At 56.0% G+C, this 17,497-nt stretch overlaps 1 protein-coding gene across 1 annotated transcript in view; it reads right to left on the bottom strand.

Moving 5' to 3' along the window:
• Positions 1–17,497, bottom strand: part of ADAMTS14 (ADAM metallopeptidase with thrombospondin type 1 motif 14) — a 72,602-nt gene that overhangs the window by 46,232 nt on the left and 8,873 nt on the right. The window contains exon 3 of the mRNA XM_036083947.2: positions 4,131–4,287. Within this exon, the coding sequence (XP_035939840.2) occupies positions 4,131–4,287 (157 nt within the window). The remainder of the gene's footprint in view (positions 1–4,130; positions 4,288–17,497) is intronic.

The following is a 17,497-nucleotide window of genomic DNA, read 5'->3' on the forward strand; positions in this document are numbered from 1 at the left end:
CACACCAGAGCCCCAAACCAGGACTGGGGAGTTGACAGAAGCTTCTGGAGGAGGGGACGTCTAAGCTGGGCCAGACAGGGAACAGGAGACAACCTGCTGGAACACGGGGAACAGAGGGTCCCGAGCAGAGGGAAGTACACCGGCAAAATCCACTGTGAGCAAGTGTAGGGTGACACCAGCCACAGTGTGGGTGACCCTCATGGAGGATTCCACGGGTACCTCAGCAGAGACCCAAGTTCTGCCTCTCAGCTCTATCGACATGGATACTTCAGGAACTAAAATCTGAGGACAGGGCAACAAGGAACCATGGGACTCTGCTACTGTCTCTTTTTATCATCCCTTCAGTTAGTGGCCTGCAAGCACCAAGGAAGGAAAGCACTAGACTAAAGGGTTGGAAAAACGTGTGCCCACTGGCCCACTTGGGAAAGCAGAAACGTGTGGCCAGCCCTCTGAGTGATGCACAGGCTGGTGACCGTGGCTCAGGCCACTGTCACCCTCGCTCAACCTGGCGCCCGAGCCCAATGGTGAGTACAGCAGCCCAGAGACAAATGCCTGGGAGAGAGGAGGGAGAAGCCCCAGGAGGGGAGGAGAGGGGGCAAGCATTCTCTCCATGGAGCAGGGAGACTAAATGACAGTCACTCCCAACACATGAGCAGGGCCCGAAGGTTTACCAACTGCAAGTGAAATGTGCAGCTTGACCCCTTAGAGCTCTCCCAGCCAGGTCTGTCAAAGGGAGGCTCAGAGAGGTTGCCTGACTCATCCCAGGTCACACAGCAGGTTAATGGCCAAAGCCCAGAATACAAACCCAGGGCTCCCTCCCAGGGCCCACCCAGATTTTCCTCTCGGCAAAAAGAACGAGGGGCCGTAGGGAGGGCCTGCTGACATCACCACCACAGGCCCTGGAGAGGTGCCACCCACACCCTCTTGCATCTCTCATCCTTTGGGCCAGACATAGGTAACCTTCCGAGTGGGGAGGGTGGGGGCAGCAGGCCCCTGGGAGCCTTTCCAAGAGCCCACCCAAGAAGCCCCATGAGAATGCACAATGGTGCAGCTGCTTTGACAAGCAGTTTGGCAGTCGCCCAAAAAGTTAAATACAGTGTTACCACAGGACCCAGCAATTCCACTCCGAGTCCTATACCCAAAAGAATTGAAAACATACGTCCACACAAAACCTCATACACGAACGTTCATGGCGGCGTTATCATCATAACCAGAAAATGGAAACAACCCAAATGTCCATCAACAGATGAAGAGATAAACAAAATGTGGTCTGTTCATGCAACTGGAATATCACCCTGCCGTGCACAGGAATGAGGGACTGACACGTGCTACACACGGATGGACCTCACAGGCTAAGCGACAGAAGCCAGTCACAAAAGGCCACATGTTGCGTGATTCCCTTTACACGAGATGTCCAGAACAGGCACAAAGAGAGAAGGTGGATGAGTGGCTGCCCGGGGGTTGGGGCGAGGGGAAAGGGGAGAGGTCATTAATTCATGGGTACAGGGCTCTTTATGGGAGTGACAGAAATGTTCTGGAATCAGATAGTGGTGATGGTTGCACAACATTGTAAACACAGTAAAAACCCACTGAACTGTATACTTGGAAATCATTAAAATGGTGGATTCTATCTCAAGTTAAAATAAGCAGCAGCCCAGAGCCCAGCCTGGCTGGCTGCCCCTGAAGGGACAAGCTGCCCTCACGTCCGACGGCCCTGGCCCCCAGCCAGAGAGCTGGAACTCTGGCCACAGGGGCATATGGCCCCGTGGCATCCCGTTCCCTCCACAGGTGGGGACCATAGGGTGGGAAGGGGTTATAGAGAGCAGGGCCGTGGGGTGAGGAGAGAGAGGGCAGCATTCAGAGCATGGCAGTGTCCAGGGCACAGCCCCTGAGGCCAAGCAGTGTCCACAGGGCAGTCCCTGAGGGGCTGGGAGGGGGCCAGCCACACCTGGAGGTCCAGCCAGGGGAACTTCTACCTCCAGACTCCAAAGTGTAGTGTGTTACGTATGAGTGGGTGAGTGTGGGAGGTGTGTGAGTGTGCGTGTGTGTGTTACACATGAGTGGGTGAGTCTGTGGGTACATGCATGTCCTCTTCAGGAAGCAGTCGTCAAGACCATACCCTGAGTGCCAGGAAGAGTCCCCTCCACCACCAAATTCATCGGTGCATGTCAGATACTTCTACCATGGAGCCCTGGGGGCTGAAGCCCCTCCACAGGCCACAGCTCAGCTAGAAAATCAATCTGATGGGTCTTCTGATGCCTCCTCTCCTTCCTTGACGAAAGCCATACCCTGTGGGGGAGCGGAGCTCATGTGAAGGAACAAAGATCATGAAGACATGATATCTGTCCTCTAGGAAGGCCCCCAGCCTATCTGGGACAAGAAACAGTCCCAGGAGAAATCCAGAGGGCTTAGGGATCCAGGAGAGGGGACCCCTGAGCTGGGCTGACACTTGGGCAGCATGGGGCATGGGGGTAGACAGAGATGGAGGAAGGTGCTCAGGCTGAGGCAGATTGCTCAAAAGCCCATTTATTGGCAGCTAAGCAGGCTCTGACTGCCTGGCCTCGGCCTCTGAGGCATTTCTTTGGGTGCTAAAAGGTAAACCCACAGACGTGAGGTGAAACCTTTCGACTTAATCGAGAATGATAAATGAAGACAGGCACACGCAGAAATGCTAATATACTCTCTGGGCTCAGACACACCAGTGGTCTTAAAATAACAGTGTCACAGGTTTCCAAGAAAGCCTTCCACTGCCGCTAGTCTAAGGAGGGACACAGGTGGGCCCAGGGCATGGCATCACCCACAGGCCCAGGACTCCCCTGATGACGGGGAGCCCCACCAGCCTTCCTGGGCCTGAGTGCCAACCCTGTTGAGCTCAGCGGTCTGGGCTTCCCAGCCACTGACCATGATGGTAAGCAATGTGGTTGGTTCCAGGCCCACGGCTGTGGGTCTCCCCAAAAGGGGAGATTTATGGTCTTTTGTTCAGAACTGGCTTCAGATAAAATGGAGCCCAATGAAACTTGTCTTTCTTCCCAGCCACAGTGGAGGGCATGGTGCTGTCCCAGGCTGCCCCTGAAATCTACCCCAGCCCCCCACCCCCACCCCAGGCCTGCAGAGCCCTCCACCACCCAGCTCGGCCTCTCCTGTGAGCCACACTGGGAGGGCAGCCAGAGCTTCAAAGGAGGCATTGTATGTGGGGACAACTGGTTTCCAGCATTCCTTCCCGCTCTGCCCCACCCCACCAGGGCCCTGGCAGGAGGGTGCGGTCCATTCACGGCCAGATTCCACCCAAGGCCTCCTCATGTCCTCTTGGCCAAAGGGGCTTCATGACAAAGCTAAGTTGGACAGTGCATCTGGCCATGGGCCTGGGACCAGCACACGCTGCATCCCTCACGTCGGTCACAAAAGCATGGGTCCCGAGTACGTGCGGGCTGCCGAGCAGATCGCCGGGCTGCTCTCAGGGGCTCTCGCCCTAACCTGGCAGTAGTTACCCTAATAACAATACTGGAATAAGAGCAATCATTTATCAAACGCCCACTATGTGCCAAGCTCCACGCTGGGATTTTTATATACACTATTGCGAATACACGCAACCTGAGAGAGCCACAATCACCCCCACTTTACAGATTAGAAAATGAGGTTCAGAGATGTTAAGCAACTTGGTTAGGTTAGCTGACAGTGCTGGATGTAGGATTAAAAATAGTCTGTTGGACACAAAGCTGACCCCGATGCCCTGATACCTGGCAGTCCCCTCTACAAGTGCCCTAAGACCTTCCTTCCTGTGGCTCCCAAGGGCTGAGTTGATTTTCAGGGGGGAAGAGCCAACTGCAGCCATTGCACCTTCCGCTAGGCAGGGAAGTCACCTTCCGAAGCGACGTAGAGCCACACAGAGACCTCTGGAGTCCCTAGGGCCACAGTTCAGGGGGCTCGAGTCGCTCACCTGGCCCCCCGACTCCAGCCAGCTGTAGTAGCCCCTAAAACCCACTGGGGTTTCTCTGCTGGTATACGTGCTCCAGCCCCACTTTACAGATGAGAAGACTGAGGCCAGGGCTCAAGAGGTTAAGGTCAGAAGTGACCTAAAAACACCGCAGGTCCAGGCAGAGGTGGAGCTCAGGGACCTGCCCAGTGCCTACCTTCATTGTGAAGGTCCCCGCCGGGCTGGGCCCCCTCCTGCCGGACGGCCTCCCGCCGGTACAGCACGTGCGTCCTCCCGCGGGCCTCCTGCTTCTGCTGCCCCCACTCCAGGGGCTCTATGAAGTAGTCGCTGCTGTCCGTGCGGATGAGGCCCGCCTGAACCAGGCCCGCAGCAAGCCGAAGGAGCAAAGGGGGAGAGAGAAGAAGTGTGAATACACAGCACAGAACAGGCGAGCATTTGTGAATGCAAATGTGTGTGACTACCCGCGTGCGGACCCTTCCTCGGGGGCAGGGAGGTGGGAACGGGTGGGAGGACGCTGAGCAAGGGGGGGGCCATGCCCATTTAAAGCAAAGCAGATCCACTTTTCCTGTGCTGTGCACTCATGGGGTTCCACATAACATTTCATTTAAACAAAGGGTTCCAGCACTTCGAGGGGGGAGGGGGACACTGGAAAGGCTTTGCCATAAATACACCCCCCTTCCCCCCCCCCCCCACAGAGCACAGAATTCCAACCCCAAAGCACCATCCTGAAGATCTGCCTTTACCTACAGGGCAGACAAGGGGGGGAAATGCCCACTGGTAAAGGCTAATTATCCCTCACATGGGTGCTGGTTCCCCACTCCAATACAAAGGGCTATTATTGCAGATTTAAAGCATGTGTGCGTCTACACCCGGGACAGCAGCTAACGTTCGCTGACAACGAAAGAGCCAGAGTAGGGCACAGGAATACGTGCTCTGTTTTTAATCTAATTTTTCCCCTGCATCAAAATATGTCTGTAAAAATAATCAGGTGTTGGCCTTGGAAATAAAAACATTAAAAATATAACCTTGGCCAAGGCCGGCAAGTGTGTTATTAGCCCCCAGTGGAGGCAATAATCACAGGGGCCAACGAGACACACAACTCGATGTGTTGAGCTGCGCAAGCTCACACCCTCCCCCCACCGGCACCAGGCCTAGAAAGCAGTCAGACCAGCCCACCCACCACAGGGCCTGGAAAATAGTAGGCAGTCCTGAAGAAATATATATTTGTTGAATTCCTTCACTCATTCAACAAGTACCTACTGAGTGCCTACTGAATACCAGCACCGCTCCAGACACTGGGAATGCAGCTGTGAACACCAGGCAGCGCGTGAAGGAACCATTCTTACCAATCTATCAGACCTTCTCCACTTGAATAGGAGCCCCCTCCTTTTAAAGCAGCCATGACTTTACGCAACCAAACACCACCAGTTTCCCCACCACAGCCCGTTCTGAGACGAGGTCCTCTAAGACCTACTGAGCACGTGAGTCGGCCGCCACCAATCCTCTTCCCGCCAAAGCTACTGCAACTCCTCAAATTCTGGCATTGCCTGCCCCATATGGCCACCAGATCTCAGGGCCTCACACGAGGGATGCAGGCTCTGGAATGATCCGCACAGCATCGGGCTGGGCTGCAAGGCCCTGCTGTCCAGTTCACCCCTCCTGTCCACAATCGTGGACCTTTCAAGATTGCCATGCCTACCTCAGTCTGAAGCTTCAATACCTCAACTACCTCCCTACTCAGGGGAGGTCTTCACTTTTGTTTGGATGCCTCTAGCAACAGAGAGCTCCCTCCCTCAAGATCTAACCTATTCTGTGCAGGGACACTGGTCAGGTTTTAGTGAGCTGAAATACACTTCCCTACAACTCTCCTCTTTGTGAACAGTCCTCTTATCACTGCTAGTAACAACGCTATCTGCCACTTATATTTACATATATTATTTCATCTTTACAACAGCCTTATAAGATAAATGCAAATACTAGACCCATTTCACAGATAAGGAAACAGGCTCCGAATGGTTAAGAAACTTGCCCAGTCACCCAGCAAGTAAGTGACAGCACAGGCCTCTCCCCAGGGAAGAGTTAGCAAACCCCTATTTCCCTATCCTGGTTAACTGGGGAGGGCAAAGACCCAAGCCCTGTAATATACAACCTGGGAAATCAGTTTCAAACCTCTTTGTGACTGTGGATTCCCCCTTGATCCCACTGGGGGTCAAGGACAGAACTTGCCAGCAATGTTCCTGGTCCATTTTGGGCATTGCGTCTGGCCTTGATAGGCAGTTCTTGTCCAGGCTGGGGTGTCCCCTCAGCCTCTGAGGCCCTCCTCCTGGAGAGGGGATGGGTGGGCAAGGTCAGCCACCAGATCAGGAGGTAGACTGGGCAGGTCCCTCCCCCATGGCCCTCGGATTCCCCATCTGCACCGTGAGAGGGTTGGCGGACTATCTCCAGCTCTGCCCTGCCAGGAAACCAGGCACCACTTGGGGCAGACAGACTGGCAACGGGAACGTTCTGGCTCTCTGCCTCCCTGCCAAATTACTCCCGTCTCTCAATTTATGAGATGTTTATATTTCTGAAAAGTGGTGGCTAATTTTAAAGAACTCAAATCAAATCAAATTTCTGTATAAGACATCAAGAAAAGGCAGAACATAAGTTCCTGGAAAATAAATGTTGGCCCTATCTGCTTTCCCCCGGACCTTCTTCTCGTGGAAACAGCAACTCAGTGGAGATAGATATTAGAAAGGTTCTTCGTGCAACACAAACAACAGCAAACAGCTCCTTATATCCAGTTGAGCCACATACTGTGCAGGTCCTCAGGCCATTTCTCCAAATGGACTCTCTCCAAGGCGCAGGCCTGGCCACCAGCAGCCTGGCTCCGGACCCCTTTCCTACGGCTGCTACTGAGGGGCCTTTCCTGGGAGATGAGTGGCTGAGGGGGACCTGTTTGACATCTCCAATATGGCCGGTGACATCATGTCAGTTGCAAAGGTAATGCCTTCTGCCGTGTCTTCATCCAGAGGCCTCCAGGCCATACTATCCCAGATTTTTCAGCCCAGCTTCCCTGCAGGAAAAGCCCCCAGGTCCAGAGGGTAAGTCCGGGGCGCCTGAAGGAGACGGGGCCATGTGGTGATGGGGGAGGTAGGCACTGGCTTATCCTTGTCTCCTGCCGTAGGTCATAACTGAGCAAGTTCAGCAGATCACTGGTAGCTGTCTGCCATCAGGATGAGGTCCCTCATATCTCAGCAGATAACTGAAGCCACGTTATTTTAGAATTAGTATGTATGTGTACATGTGTATATTTAAATGTGTTTATTCTGAAGTTGCACATACTTGCACATAAACTGTGAGGCAAGGGTAGAATAAGCCAACACTTCTCTTGGAAGATACCCCCAAAGACTGAAATATGTGTCCGTGGGGGTGCCGAAGTCTGGGCTGAGACAGGAAAGGACTCCGTCTGTGCGAGGTCAAGTGCAGAGACAGACAGCAGGGACAGAGCCTGGGGTCCAGGCACAGGTGGGTGGCTGAGTGCTGAGAGAACAGCCACACGCCCTCCTTCTAGCAAAGCGTAATCCAGAGGCCCCTTGCTGTGCCCTCAGATTCATTAACCTTTGCAGAATGCCCAGGAGGACCTATTTCAAGATGGCAGCTCCAGGGAAGCCAGGTGAAGGGTAAGCCAGGTCCCCTCCTTCTTCTCCTTCCAAGATGAGCTTATGTGGGGCCTCCCCAGAGGAAAAAGAAGTAGAGCAGGCCTCCAACCCAACCAACCATCCCGCCACCTCCCAAGGAGAGCACATTCTTGGGCCCAAACTTGTTCTGGAAATTCCATTACCAAGGTTTTACTGCCACCTGTGCTGTCTCAGGTTCTAGGCTTCCAGCAAATCCAGCTTAAAACCGTTCCATTGTAGGAAATGAAAGAAAGCCGAGCAAGGGGAGGCTGGGGTGATGCACACAACTGGGATTGGCAAGAGAACCTGAAATGGCTTCCCTCGGGTCCACCCCCAGCCCAGCCACCTGCTTCTAGCCCTGGCCTAGACGGCGTCTCTGGCTGGAACTCAGAGACCCCCACTGCAGGTGTCCGCTTCCCTCCCACCACCGTTCTGCTCACCCAACCGCAACACTCTGGCTCCAGCTGTTACCAAGCGTCATCAAGACTGCCAGTGCATGACCTCACTGCTTCATCACTGTCCATACCCCCCCACCACCACCACCCACCCCCGCCAAGTCCTCACCTCCCTTCCTACCAACTTGGACTTCTCAGTCTAGATGCATAAGAATTCTGTGAATACCCACAGCTCTGTCCCTGCCTTTCCCTCCTTCCCACTGTCCCAGAAAAGCCTCCGCCCTGGTTCAACCCACCCAGTCACCCTCTCCAGGTTTGCATACCAATGCAGAGCTGGTCTCACTTGGAATCAGCGGCCCCAACTCTCATGTGAGCACGATGCTGGCTGGTGATTCTGCTGCATCTCCCTGTTACGTCTGCATCCCAGCTCTCCCGATGGCTGAGACTCCTAACACTGTCCCCGCCTCCTCCTCTCTTGTTTTCAAGGAGAAAACAGGCACGATCAGGCAGGCTCTCCCCTGCCCTGCCACCATCCTATGAACTCCCCCCGCTGTGCCCGTCCTCACCTCCCGCTCCCCTCCCTCTCCCCCTCCAGAACTCAGCTCCTGTAATTAGTGCCCTTCCTTCCGGCATCACCACGCTCACCCTCTCTTCAATCATTCTTGCTGGCACGCTCATGCCCTCAGGGATCCCCCATCTGGGAAACTACCCCACCCCAGCCCTGGCAGGCTACTGCCAGAGTCTCTGCCCCCCTCCACACTGGACACGGCCAGAGGCAAGGTAAAGTGATGCAGCCACCCTGGACAACAGTCTAGCAGCTCCACAAAATACTAAACGGTGACCATAGGACCCCACAATTCCACTTCTTGGTACACGCCCCAGAGAAATGACGACCAATGTCCACACAAAAACTTGCACATGGACGCTCACTGCAGCCCTACTCCCGGTGACCAAGAAGGAGAAACCACCCAAATGCCCACCAACAGATGAATGGAGGAATAAAAAAAACCAAAACGAAGAACTGATGCATGCTAAAACACACATGAATCTCGAAAACATCCTGCCAAGTGAAAGAAGCCAGTCACAAAAGGCCATATAGGATACAATCCCATCCATAGGAAATATCCAGAATAGAGAAGTCTATAGACACAGAAAGATGAGTGGTTGCCAAGGGCTGGGGTAATGGATTGGGGGGGCCGGGGGGGGGGCGGTGCACAAAAGGGCACAGGGCTTCTTTCTGAGATAGTGAAAATATCCTCAAATTGAATGTGGTGATAATTACCCAACTCTACGCATATCACAAAAATTCACCACACTGCACACTAAATTAGGTGAACTGCGTGCTACGTGAACTGTATCTCAATAAAGCTGTTTAAAAAAAAAGCATGACACACACGTACGGAAATGAGAGATGACCCACATGCGTGCAAACAGGGTCACGCGCGCACGGCGAGGCCACACGACGCGACGGCGCCCGCACGCGTGCCGGCCGACAGCAGACACGTAGGCACGGAGACAACACGCGCGCGCTCAGATGGCACTCGTGCACGAGCCGCGCGGGCCGCCCGTGACCGCGGAAGCGTGAGTCAGCACGGCTGGGACGAAGGCCCGCGGACGCTGCGATGCCGTGTAATTCGAACCTGCTGTGGAAGCCCCAGGCCGCGGGAGCTCGGCGGCACGCTGCGCCGCCAAGGCCTGGGCCCCCGCCAAGGCAAGTCTGAAAGCCGATTCTTCCCGAGCAGCCGCTCCGGGGACAGGCGGGAGGAAGGAGCCCCGGAGGCTGCGGAGAGCTGCCCGGCTCGTCCTCAGCTGGCGTGCCCTGCCCTGCCCGCCCCACACGGGCCGAAGGAGAACTCCCAGAACAGGCCGGAGTCTCGGAAGAAGCCCCGACCGCCCCCACCAGCTGGAGGTAGTTAGTTATCTGGGACGACGGCTGCCCGCCCCCTTCCCAGGGCCATGACCTCTGCAGGCCCCACACCCTGGGAGGTGCCGGGTGAAAGGCTTCCCAGTGCATCTGCAGCACGAATCCCTCTCGGGGGAGAAGCGCCGTGGTAGGTATGGTGGGTAAATGCAGCGAGCCGCGAGCCAGCATCCCTGGGTGCTGTCACTCTCGCACCCTGTCATCCTGGACAAGTTACTCCGACATCCCTGTGTCTCCGGATTATACCGGCACCCATCCTTGGGCCTGCTCTGAGGAATGTGCACAGAGCGGCTAGAATGGTCCAGGCACACAGCGAGGACGGTGCCAGTGTTCCCATTTGCTGCCAGGATTACCATCACCCTCGTTCACGGTGTGCCTGGGAGTCCCCGTGGCTCAGGAAGGGAGCCTATGGCTTCAGTGCTGGGAGCAGCATCCTAGAACCCCAGGGTGGTGAGCCTCTAACTCCTGGTTCCACCGAGACCTGGCTTTGCCTCGCTCAGATCCCTGCCCGTACACGGGAAGAGATCCCTGAGGGAAAAGATACCATGGGTTGAGGATCCTTAAGGGAGAAAGTGCTTGCCAAGAAGAAGAGGCTGCACCAGGTCAGGGTAATTTTAAAGATGACAAAGGACACACCAAAGGTTGGTGGGAACGCACCCAGCTGCTAGGGAGCTCTGGGGGGCAAAACTGTAGCAACTTCCTTCTCTTTAAGCTTTGAGGTGTTTTCTGACTTTCCTACGATTGCCCATCTGAAAAGGAAAGTCGATTCTGCACAGAATGCCCGCCTACTGCAATGAGCGAGGCATCATTATTTTAAGAGGCGTTTTAAACAAAGGTTAAAAAAAGGAAGCCAACCCCATGAAGCCCTCCTTTTCTGTCCCCCAACTGCCCAGCAAGTGGTGTAGAGGCTGCACCTGGGAGCAGGCCCTCCCCAAGCCTCAGAGTCCCCATGTGAAACCAAAGGGTTACTGGCAGGATGGACTGAAGTCGTGACGCACAAAGGCCCTTCCCGAGGCACGGCCCACGGCAGGGCGGCAGGCTCTTCCGTTCCGTCCTTCTCTGGCCTGGCTCTCCCGGCACCCCCGACCTGACCCCAACTTTTCCATCAAACAGTAGACTTTTCCAGGAGGCCACAGCAGTGGGTGTCACCGCCAGATGCCCATTCAGATCGCCAGGGGCATTTGCAGAATTACTGGCGCCAAGCCCACACCCCAGACCAACGGATCAAATCTCAGCAGGTGCGGCCCGGGCATCAAGAGGTTCTCCGAGCCGCCCAGATGATTCTCCTGTGCCGCCGGGGCTGGGAACCACTGATCTAGACTCCGGAAGCTTCTCGACAATGGAATGTTGAAGGGTCATCGGAGTTCCACAGAGTAGTATCAGCTGCCGTCGTTCGACCAGAATCTGTTTGTCGTAATGCAGGAAATGGGCAAGACAGAGAGGGAAGGACAGGACAATGAGAACGGGCCCTGAACGAGGGGGGAGGGTGCTGGGCAGGCTGCATTTCTGCATTTCTCTTATGTCGAGAGCCTGTCCCTGGGCGGGGCCTGACCAAGGACGGTCCACACCGCATCTACTTGTGCCTTAGGCACCGTCTGAGAACCTAACCACCTCCTTCCCTCCAGGGGTGACTCCACTGGGAATGAAGGATAATTCACCAACACTGTCCTGAGCTGGGTGAGTCGGGGAGGGGCTGTGATCTGCTGGGTGGCCGGTGGCAAGTCAGTGATGTCACGGCCACCCAAGCTGGGCAGTCCACGGTGCGGAGGGTGAGAACAAATAGTAGCGGTGCCTCTACGATGATGATGAAGGGGATGATTGATTCTGTCCTCTGGCACCGTGGAGAGCAGTTGCTTAGGTCTTCAAAAGCTTGGTAAATATTTTTAAAGGAAGGGTGCTCACTTTTCATGACCCCGCCCCCCAGCAGTAGAGGTCCCAGCCCAGGGCAGGGCAGGGCCTCACACCTACAGGTGCTCAGAGACTCCCCTTCTGCAGCAAACCCCCACCCTGGAGCCCAGCCAGAGTTCAGGGCAGAGCTTGCCAGGCTAGCAGCCACCCCCACTTTCCATTCCCTGTGCCCAGGAGCCACGTGGCTCTGAAGTGTCCCCCTCTATCACCACCATGGCCCGCCAAGCTCGGGCTGGGAGCACTACTTGGCCCCCTGCTTGGCCCTGAGTCTTGGCGGTAGCAGTAGCTTCGGGACAAGGAGACAGGAAGCAGCTTTCAAATGCCAGGAGGCAGTGTGGCTGCCAGGCCCTGAGCTGAGGAGGGGCTCCCTGCACCGTGGCCCTGCAGTCGGAGCCCCACAGCTCAGAAGCAAGGCAGCTGATCATGGGGTGGCTCCGGGAAGAGGTGGGCCAGTCCCGCCCAGAACTGAGGGCCAGCCCCCCCGCAGGTCACTTGTCCCAGCCAGACCTCCCCTCTCATCCATCTGACATCACCCTGGCCCAGAGGGGTGCCGACTTGGTTTTAAGCCATGCATCCCCCACATGAGGTCATGTAAAATGTTTACCACCGAGTCTGACATACAGCAGGTCCGCAGCGAGTGATAAACGAGGGATGTGGTGGTGGCAGGGAAGGTTCCCTATGCAAGGCGGATAAGCATGGGGGAATGGAAGGAGGAGTGGGCCTAGTCACTGGGATTCCCGTGCAGGGCCCAGCGCCAGCCCACGAGGGGCCCCTGACCACACATGCACTCTGGGCATCACTGCCCTCAGTGGAGAGGAATCCAGATTAGCTGGGGCAGGTTGCTGTCCTTAACTCCTGACCTCGGCTTGGCACCATGAACATGTTTTCCAGATTTCTCAGAACTCTGACACGTCACCAAACCTTGTCTGTGCTAAACCCTGTCAATTAACTAGCAACGCAAATGCTCACATCCCAGTGGCTTGGGCCACTCAGCAGGTACCCGAGTCCATACACCTCTGCAATTGTGCTTCTCCTAAAGCTCTGTCTGCTACGGTTCCTCTAGTCATTCACTCATTCATGGGCTACATACTGAGCAGGCCCCGTTCTAGGTGCTGGGGACATAGCCACAAACCCCTCCTCACCTTGAGCCAGCGTTCTACGGAGCGGTGAGACAGGCAATCAATAAGTAAAACCATGGCATACCAAATGGAAGGAGCCGTGGGGAAAACTTAAGCAGAGGAGAGAAGTGGGATCTGAAATTTTAAAGAATGGAGTCAGGGAAGAGGTTACTCAAGGTGACATTTGAGCAAAAGCCTGAGGGAGATGAGGGGACAGCATCTGGGGAGGACGGCTCCGAAGGAGGGCAGTCAGGGGAGCACTGAGGGAAGGGGCAGAGGAGGTCCCAGCAGGACAGGGAGGAGGGACCACAGCCCCAGCCTGCTTGGCTCCCCCCACAGGAGCATCACGGAAGGGCTGGGAATGAACAAGACTGCCCTGGCTGCCCCTGGTGATGGATGACAGGGGCATGGATAGAGGCAGGGAGATAGGTTAGGGAGGCCACAACCGTCACCCCAGAGAGCGTGGTGTCTGGACCACCCCCTGACTTGTTTTTCCTGTCAAGCCCTGTTTGTTTCCCTTTTGGAATTATTTACACTAAAAATCCACCCCCCTTCCCCCACTGCAGCCGCATGGGCCCTGTTCCACACCTGGAACCACATGTGTTCACGCGGCCCTCCGCACCTTCGTGGCTGCCGTGAGCTCTGCCAGGAATGCCCCTCCAGCCGAGCTCAGATGTCACCCCATCATTGCTCCCTCCTCCGTGCCCTCAGTGGCTTGTGGCTGTGCTCTGTCCCCATCCAGGGGATATTCCTGTCTATTCCTCTTTGAAATGTGAGCTTCAGGAGCACGAGTACTGAGCCACACCAGGGGGCCAACTTTGGAACAAAACCCCCTTCAATAAGCATCGTTGGGGCCAAGCCTCCTTAACGAACTCCCTTGGGCATTATGGCCCTTCATGAGAGATCTGCTCCCCCAGACAATGTGGCCACGGCTGAGGGGACAGCATGTTTTACCTAGAGCCTCCCCACCTAGGGACGATGAATTATGAGGTGACAAAGCACCAAGCACTCAACACACCCAGGCCGGTGGCCTGTCAGGCTACAGAACACAAGGCCTCTTTGGGCTGGAGGAGCTTGTTCAGAGTGTGGGCTCCTGCCAGCCTCTAGGGGCGGAAACGAACCTCTGCTGTGGGGCGGGGGGGCTGGGGGGTAAGGGCATTTTCTGGACAGATCAGAGGTATAAATATTTGGTTGGCTTAAAAGCAAAGGCTGACAAAAGGCTTCAGGCAACCCGCTGGGAACAGGGTTTGCATTCAGACCAACTGTGTCTGGACAAACGCTTCCACCTTCAAACATTTCTCTGAAAGGGGCCTGTTCTACCCGCCCCTTGGCCGTGTTAGGGAAAGCAGAAGAAAAGGAGACTGCAGGGTGTCTGATAACCCTCTGACAAGTAATGTGGGCGAAACAGCAACCCACTGCCCTCCCGAATTTTGAAAATGGATAAACCAGTGGCAATGCTGACTTAGGGCCGAGAAACACCAGAAGGTTTTGTTCCATCTTCAGATCCTAACTGGGCAGCTGACACCGTGTTTTCTTAGTCGGCTTCCCAGTTTTCAGGGAAACAAGGACATGCAGAAGTTGAGCATCCTGCCCTCGCAGTGGGATCCAGGCCCGAGGACTTGCCAGGACATGTCCCAGCAGGCAACCGCCGGGCCGATCGCTTCAGCATTTAGGCTCTGAAGCCGTTGCCATGGCTGCTGCATCTCTGGCCGGCACAGGGCTTACGACCTGAGTCACTGTCAACATTTACTCGGTCCTTGTCCACTGACTCGGGAGAGGCTGAGTGGGATCGTAGGGGAGCACTGGACGGGGAGTCAGGGGTCCTGACAGTTGCTCTGTGACCCTGGGTGAGTCTCTTCCCCTCCCTGAGCCTCAGCTTTCCTCGTCTGGAAAACTTAAGAGGGGACCAAGAGGCCCTGAAAGCCTCCTCCGGACACAGCTGTCTGCACTCAGGCCAAAGTCAGGGTCATCTGGGCAAATGACGCTGAGCTGAACTCATCACTGGAGGTTTTCATAACACAAGGATTATTTGTGCTAACAGGAAGCTCGGCTGCCAGAGCTGAGGCAGCCTGCAAAGATTACTGTTACTGTCGTCCAAGTCATCGCTGTTGTTTCTCAGGCTCTGAAGGCAGGGCAAGGCCTACCTGCTGAAAATGGAATGCCAGCCCTGGCAGATGGCTTGGAAACGTCCCACGGCACAAATGCCCTGGGTCCCCTCCAAAAGGCCCCCGCCCCCGGGCCTCTGCCCCTCTGAGTATGGGAGACAGAGGGAAGGCAAGCACGGCCCCCACCACACTCAGCGGCCCAGAGGCCGCCCTCCCTCCAGCCAGCCTGAGGATGCCAGGGCAGGAAAATAAAACCAGCCCCCAGACCAGCCCTCACTGGCTCTGCTCAGAAGGAGCAGCAGTGAGGTGATGTCTGGCTTTTATTCCATATCATAAGTAAGTTATTAATCCTGGGCAGACAGCACGGCCCAGCCGTGGGGAGACTAGGGAGGTGAAACTCTGCAAGACCAGACCACCTTGAGGACCAGAAAACTACCCAGGACCCAGACCCTGCACGTCCGCTCAGACAGAGAGAGGCCCTGATGGGACAGGGCCTTCTGGGAAGCAAGAAGAGCACCGGAACAGGTGACCAGAGGTCTGGAAACAAACCTACTGTGGATCCTGCCTCAGATTCCATATTTATTCCAAGAGATCAGTGACCATGATAAAGCTACTATTTATTGCTCCGGGCACTGTGGCAGCACGCTGGGTTTCTAATGAATAAAACTACAAGGCAGGACCCCCACTCTACAGATGTGGAAACTGAGGCTCAGAGGGGTCAAGTGACTTGCCCGGAGTCATGTGGGAGAACGCCTGCAAAGCTGGCTGCAGTCCTCCTGGCCCTGTCCACACGCCTCTTTGCAGGGAGACTCCGCCGTCCCCTGCCCTCCAGAGGTGGCATCCATTCCCCTGCTCTCGGAAAATCTAGTCTGGCCTGGTGGCTCACTTTGACCCACAGAATGCACCGAAGCAACGTCAGGCAACTTGCCAGACTAGGCCTGAAGAGGTCCTGCCGCTTCTGCCCACACTCTCCTGGAGCGTCCCCTGACACAGCCGTGCAAGAGACCTGTCCTGCCCACCGGACGGAGAGAGCGGGGCTGCCTGACCAGCGCTGACGCCGGATGTGGGAATGAGGCCCGCTCGGGCCTGCCAGGCCAGCCCACCCTCCAGCTGCGTGCAGCCACGGGAGCCCGGGAGCAAGCAGCAGAGGAAGTGCCCGGCCAACCTACAGTGGTGAGGAAGAATGTGCGGTCACAGTAAGCAGATCCATTTTAGGCCAGTGTGTCACACAGCTGTGGGTAACTGGTCCAGCCCCTCGGTTTCCCCACGGTTTCCCCACGAGGTATTCCCCTCGGTTTCCCCCCAGCAACACCCGGGCTGCCCGCCTCCTGGGATGTGGCTGAGGTCCAGGCACCCCCATGCTGACCACTGCCTCCACCCCCGCGGCCCCCAGACCCTCATGGCCCGCACCCAGGAAGGGCCACTTCCCAGCTGGAGACCCGCAGTCAGCCTGGTGAGGCGTTCCCTCTCCCTCCAAAGAGACAATTTCCTGTTTTCACTCCACAAACATCAATTCTAAAGAGCAGACCCAGGGTTTTCCCCAGAAGAGTAGGCATGGTACCCTCCGTGGTACCCTCGGACGGGGCGTGAGCTCTGGAGACCAAAGAGGAGGGGGCCGCAGAGAGCAGGGAGGCAGACAGGCCTCAGCTCACACACCCACTCAGGCCCCCGGGTCGCGGCTGCGAGGACCACACGCTGGGCATGCGGACTCGGGGGACAGCATGCCACGGCGGACCGGCACGTCTGCCACGGCTGAGGAGATGCAAACGTAAGCTTTATGCCACCTTGGAAGCAAATCCCCCACCTTCCCTCACCAGGTCAGCTCACCCAGCAGCCACCGAAAGCCCACCCCGAGGCAGGCCCTGTGCGAGGGTCCGAAGGACACACAGGTGACTAAGCTCAGACCCCACCCTTTGCGAACCCAGCGAGACTGTTCTGGTGAGAATGCAAACTATGCAGGGAGCAGGGTGCAGCCTGAGAAAAACTAAAAGGCCTGGTGGGGTCAGGACGGGGATGGACTCTGGCTGCCCAGCTGAAAGCCCAGGGACCTCTCTGGCTGAGGGGGGGGTTGTCAAGCAGACTAATGAGATGCTCTTGACTTCCTCTTCTTTCCCATCACCCAGCCCTTGAGACCCAGCAGATTCAACCCGTAAGCTCACACCATTCCATAGCAACAGCTGGAGCAATGCACGTACTGTGCTAATAAGCCCCTTGCACGCAGGACAACTCTATGAAGTGACCTCTACTATGATCCCCGCTTCACGGACGAGGAAACCGAGGCACAGAGAGGTCCAGTAATTGTCCAAGGCCACACAGCACGTAAAATCTGGAGCTGGGATGTCAACCCAGGTGATCTGGTTGCAGATCCCCTCACAAACTGCCCTGCTGGCGATCCGAGGCCTCTAGCTAATTGTCCTACTGTGCTGGGCCCACACACCGTCGTAACCAAATAGAACA

The sequence above is a fragment of the Halichoerus grypus genome, chromosome 7 (genome assembly GCF_964656455.1).
Source record: "Halichoerus grypus chromosome 7, mHalGry1.hap1.1, whole genome shotgun sequence".
Taxonomy (NCBI): Eukaryota; Metazoa; Chordata; class Mammalia; order Carnivora; family Phocidae; genus Halichoerus; species Halichoerus grypus.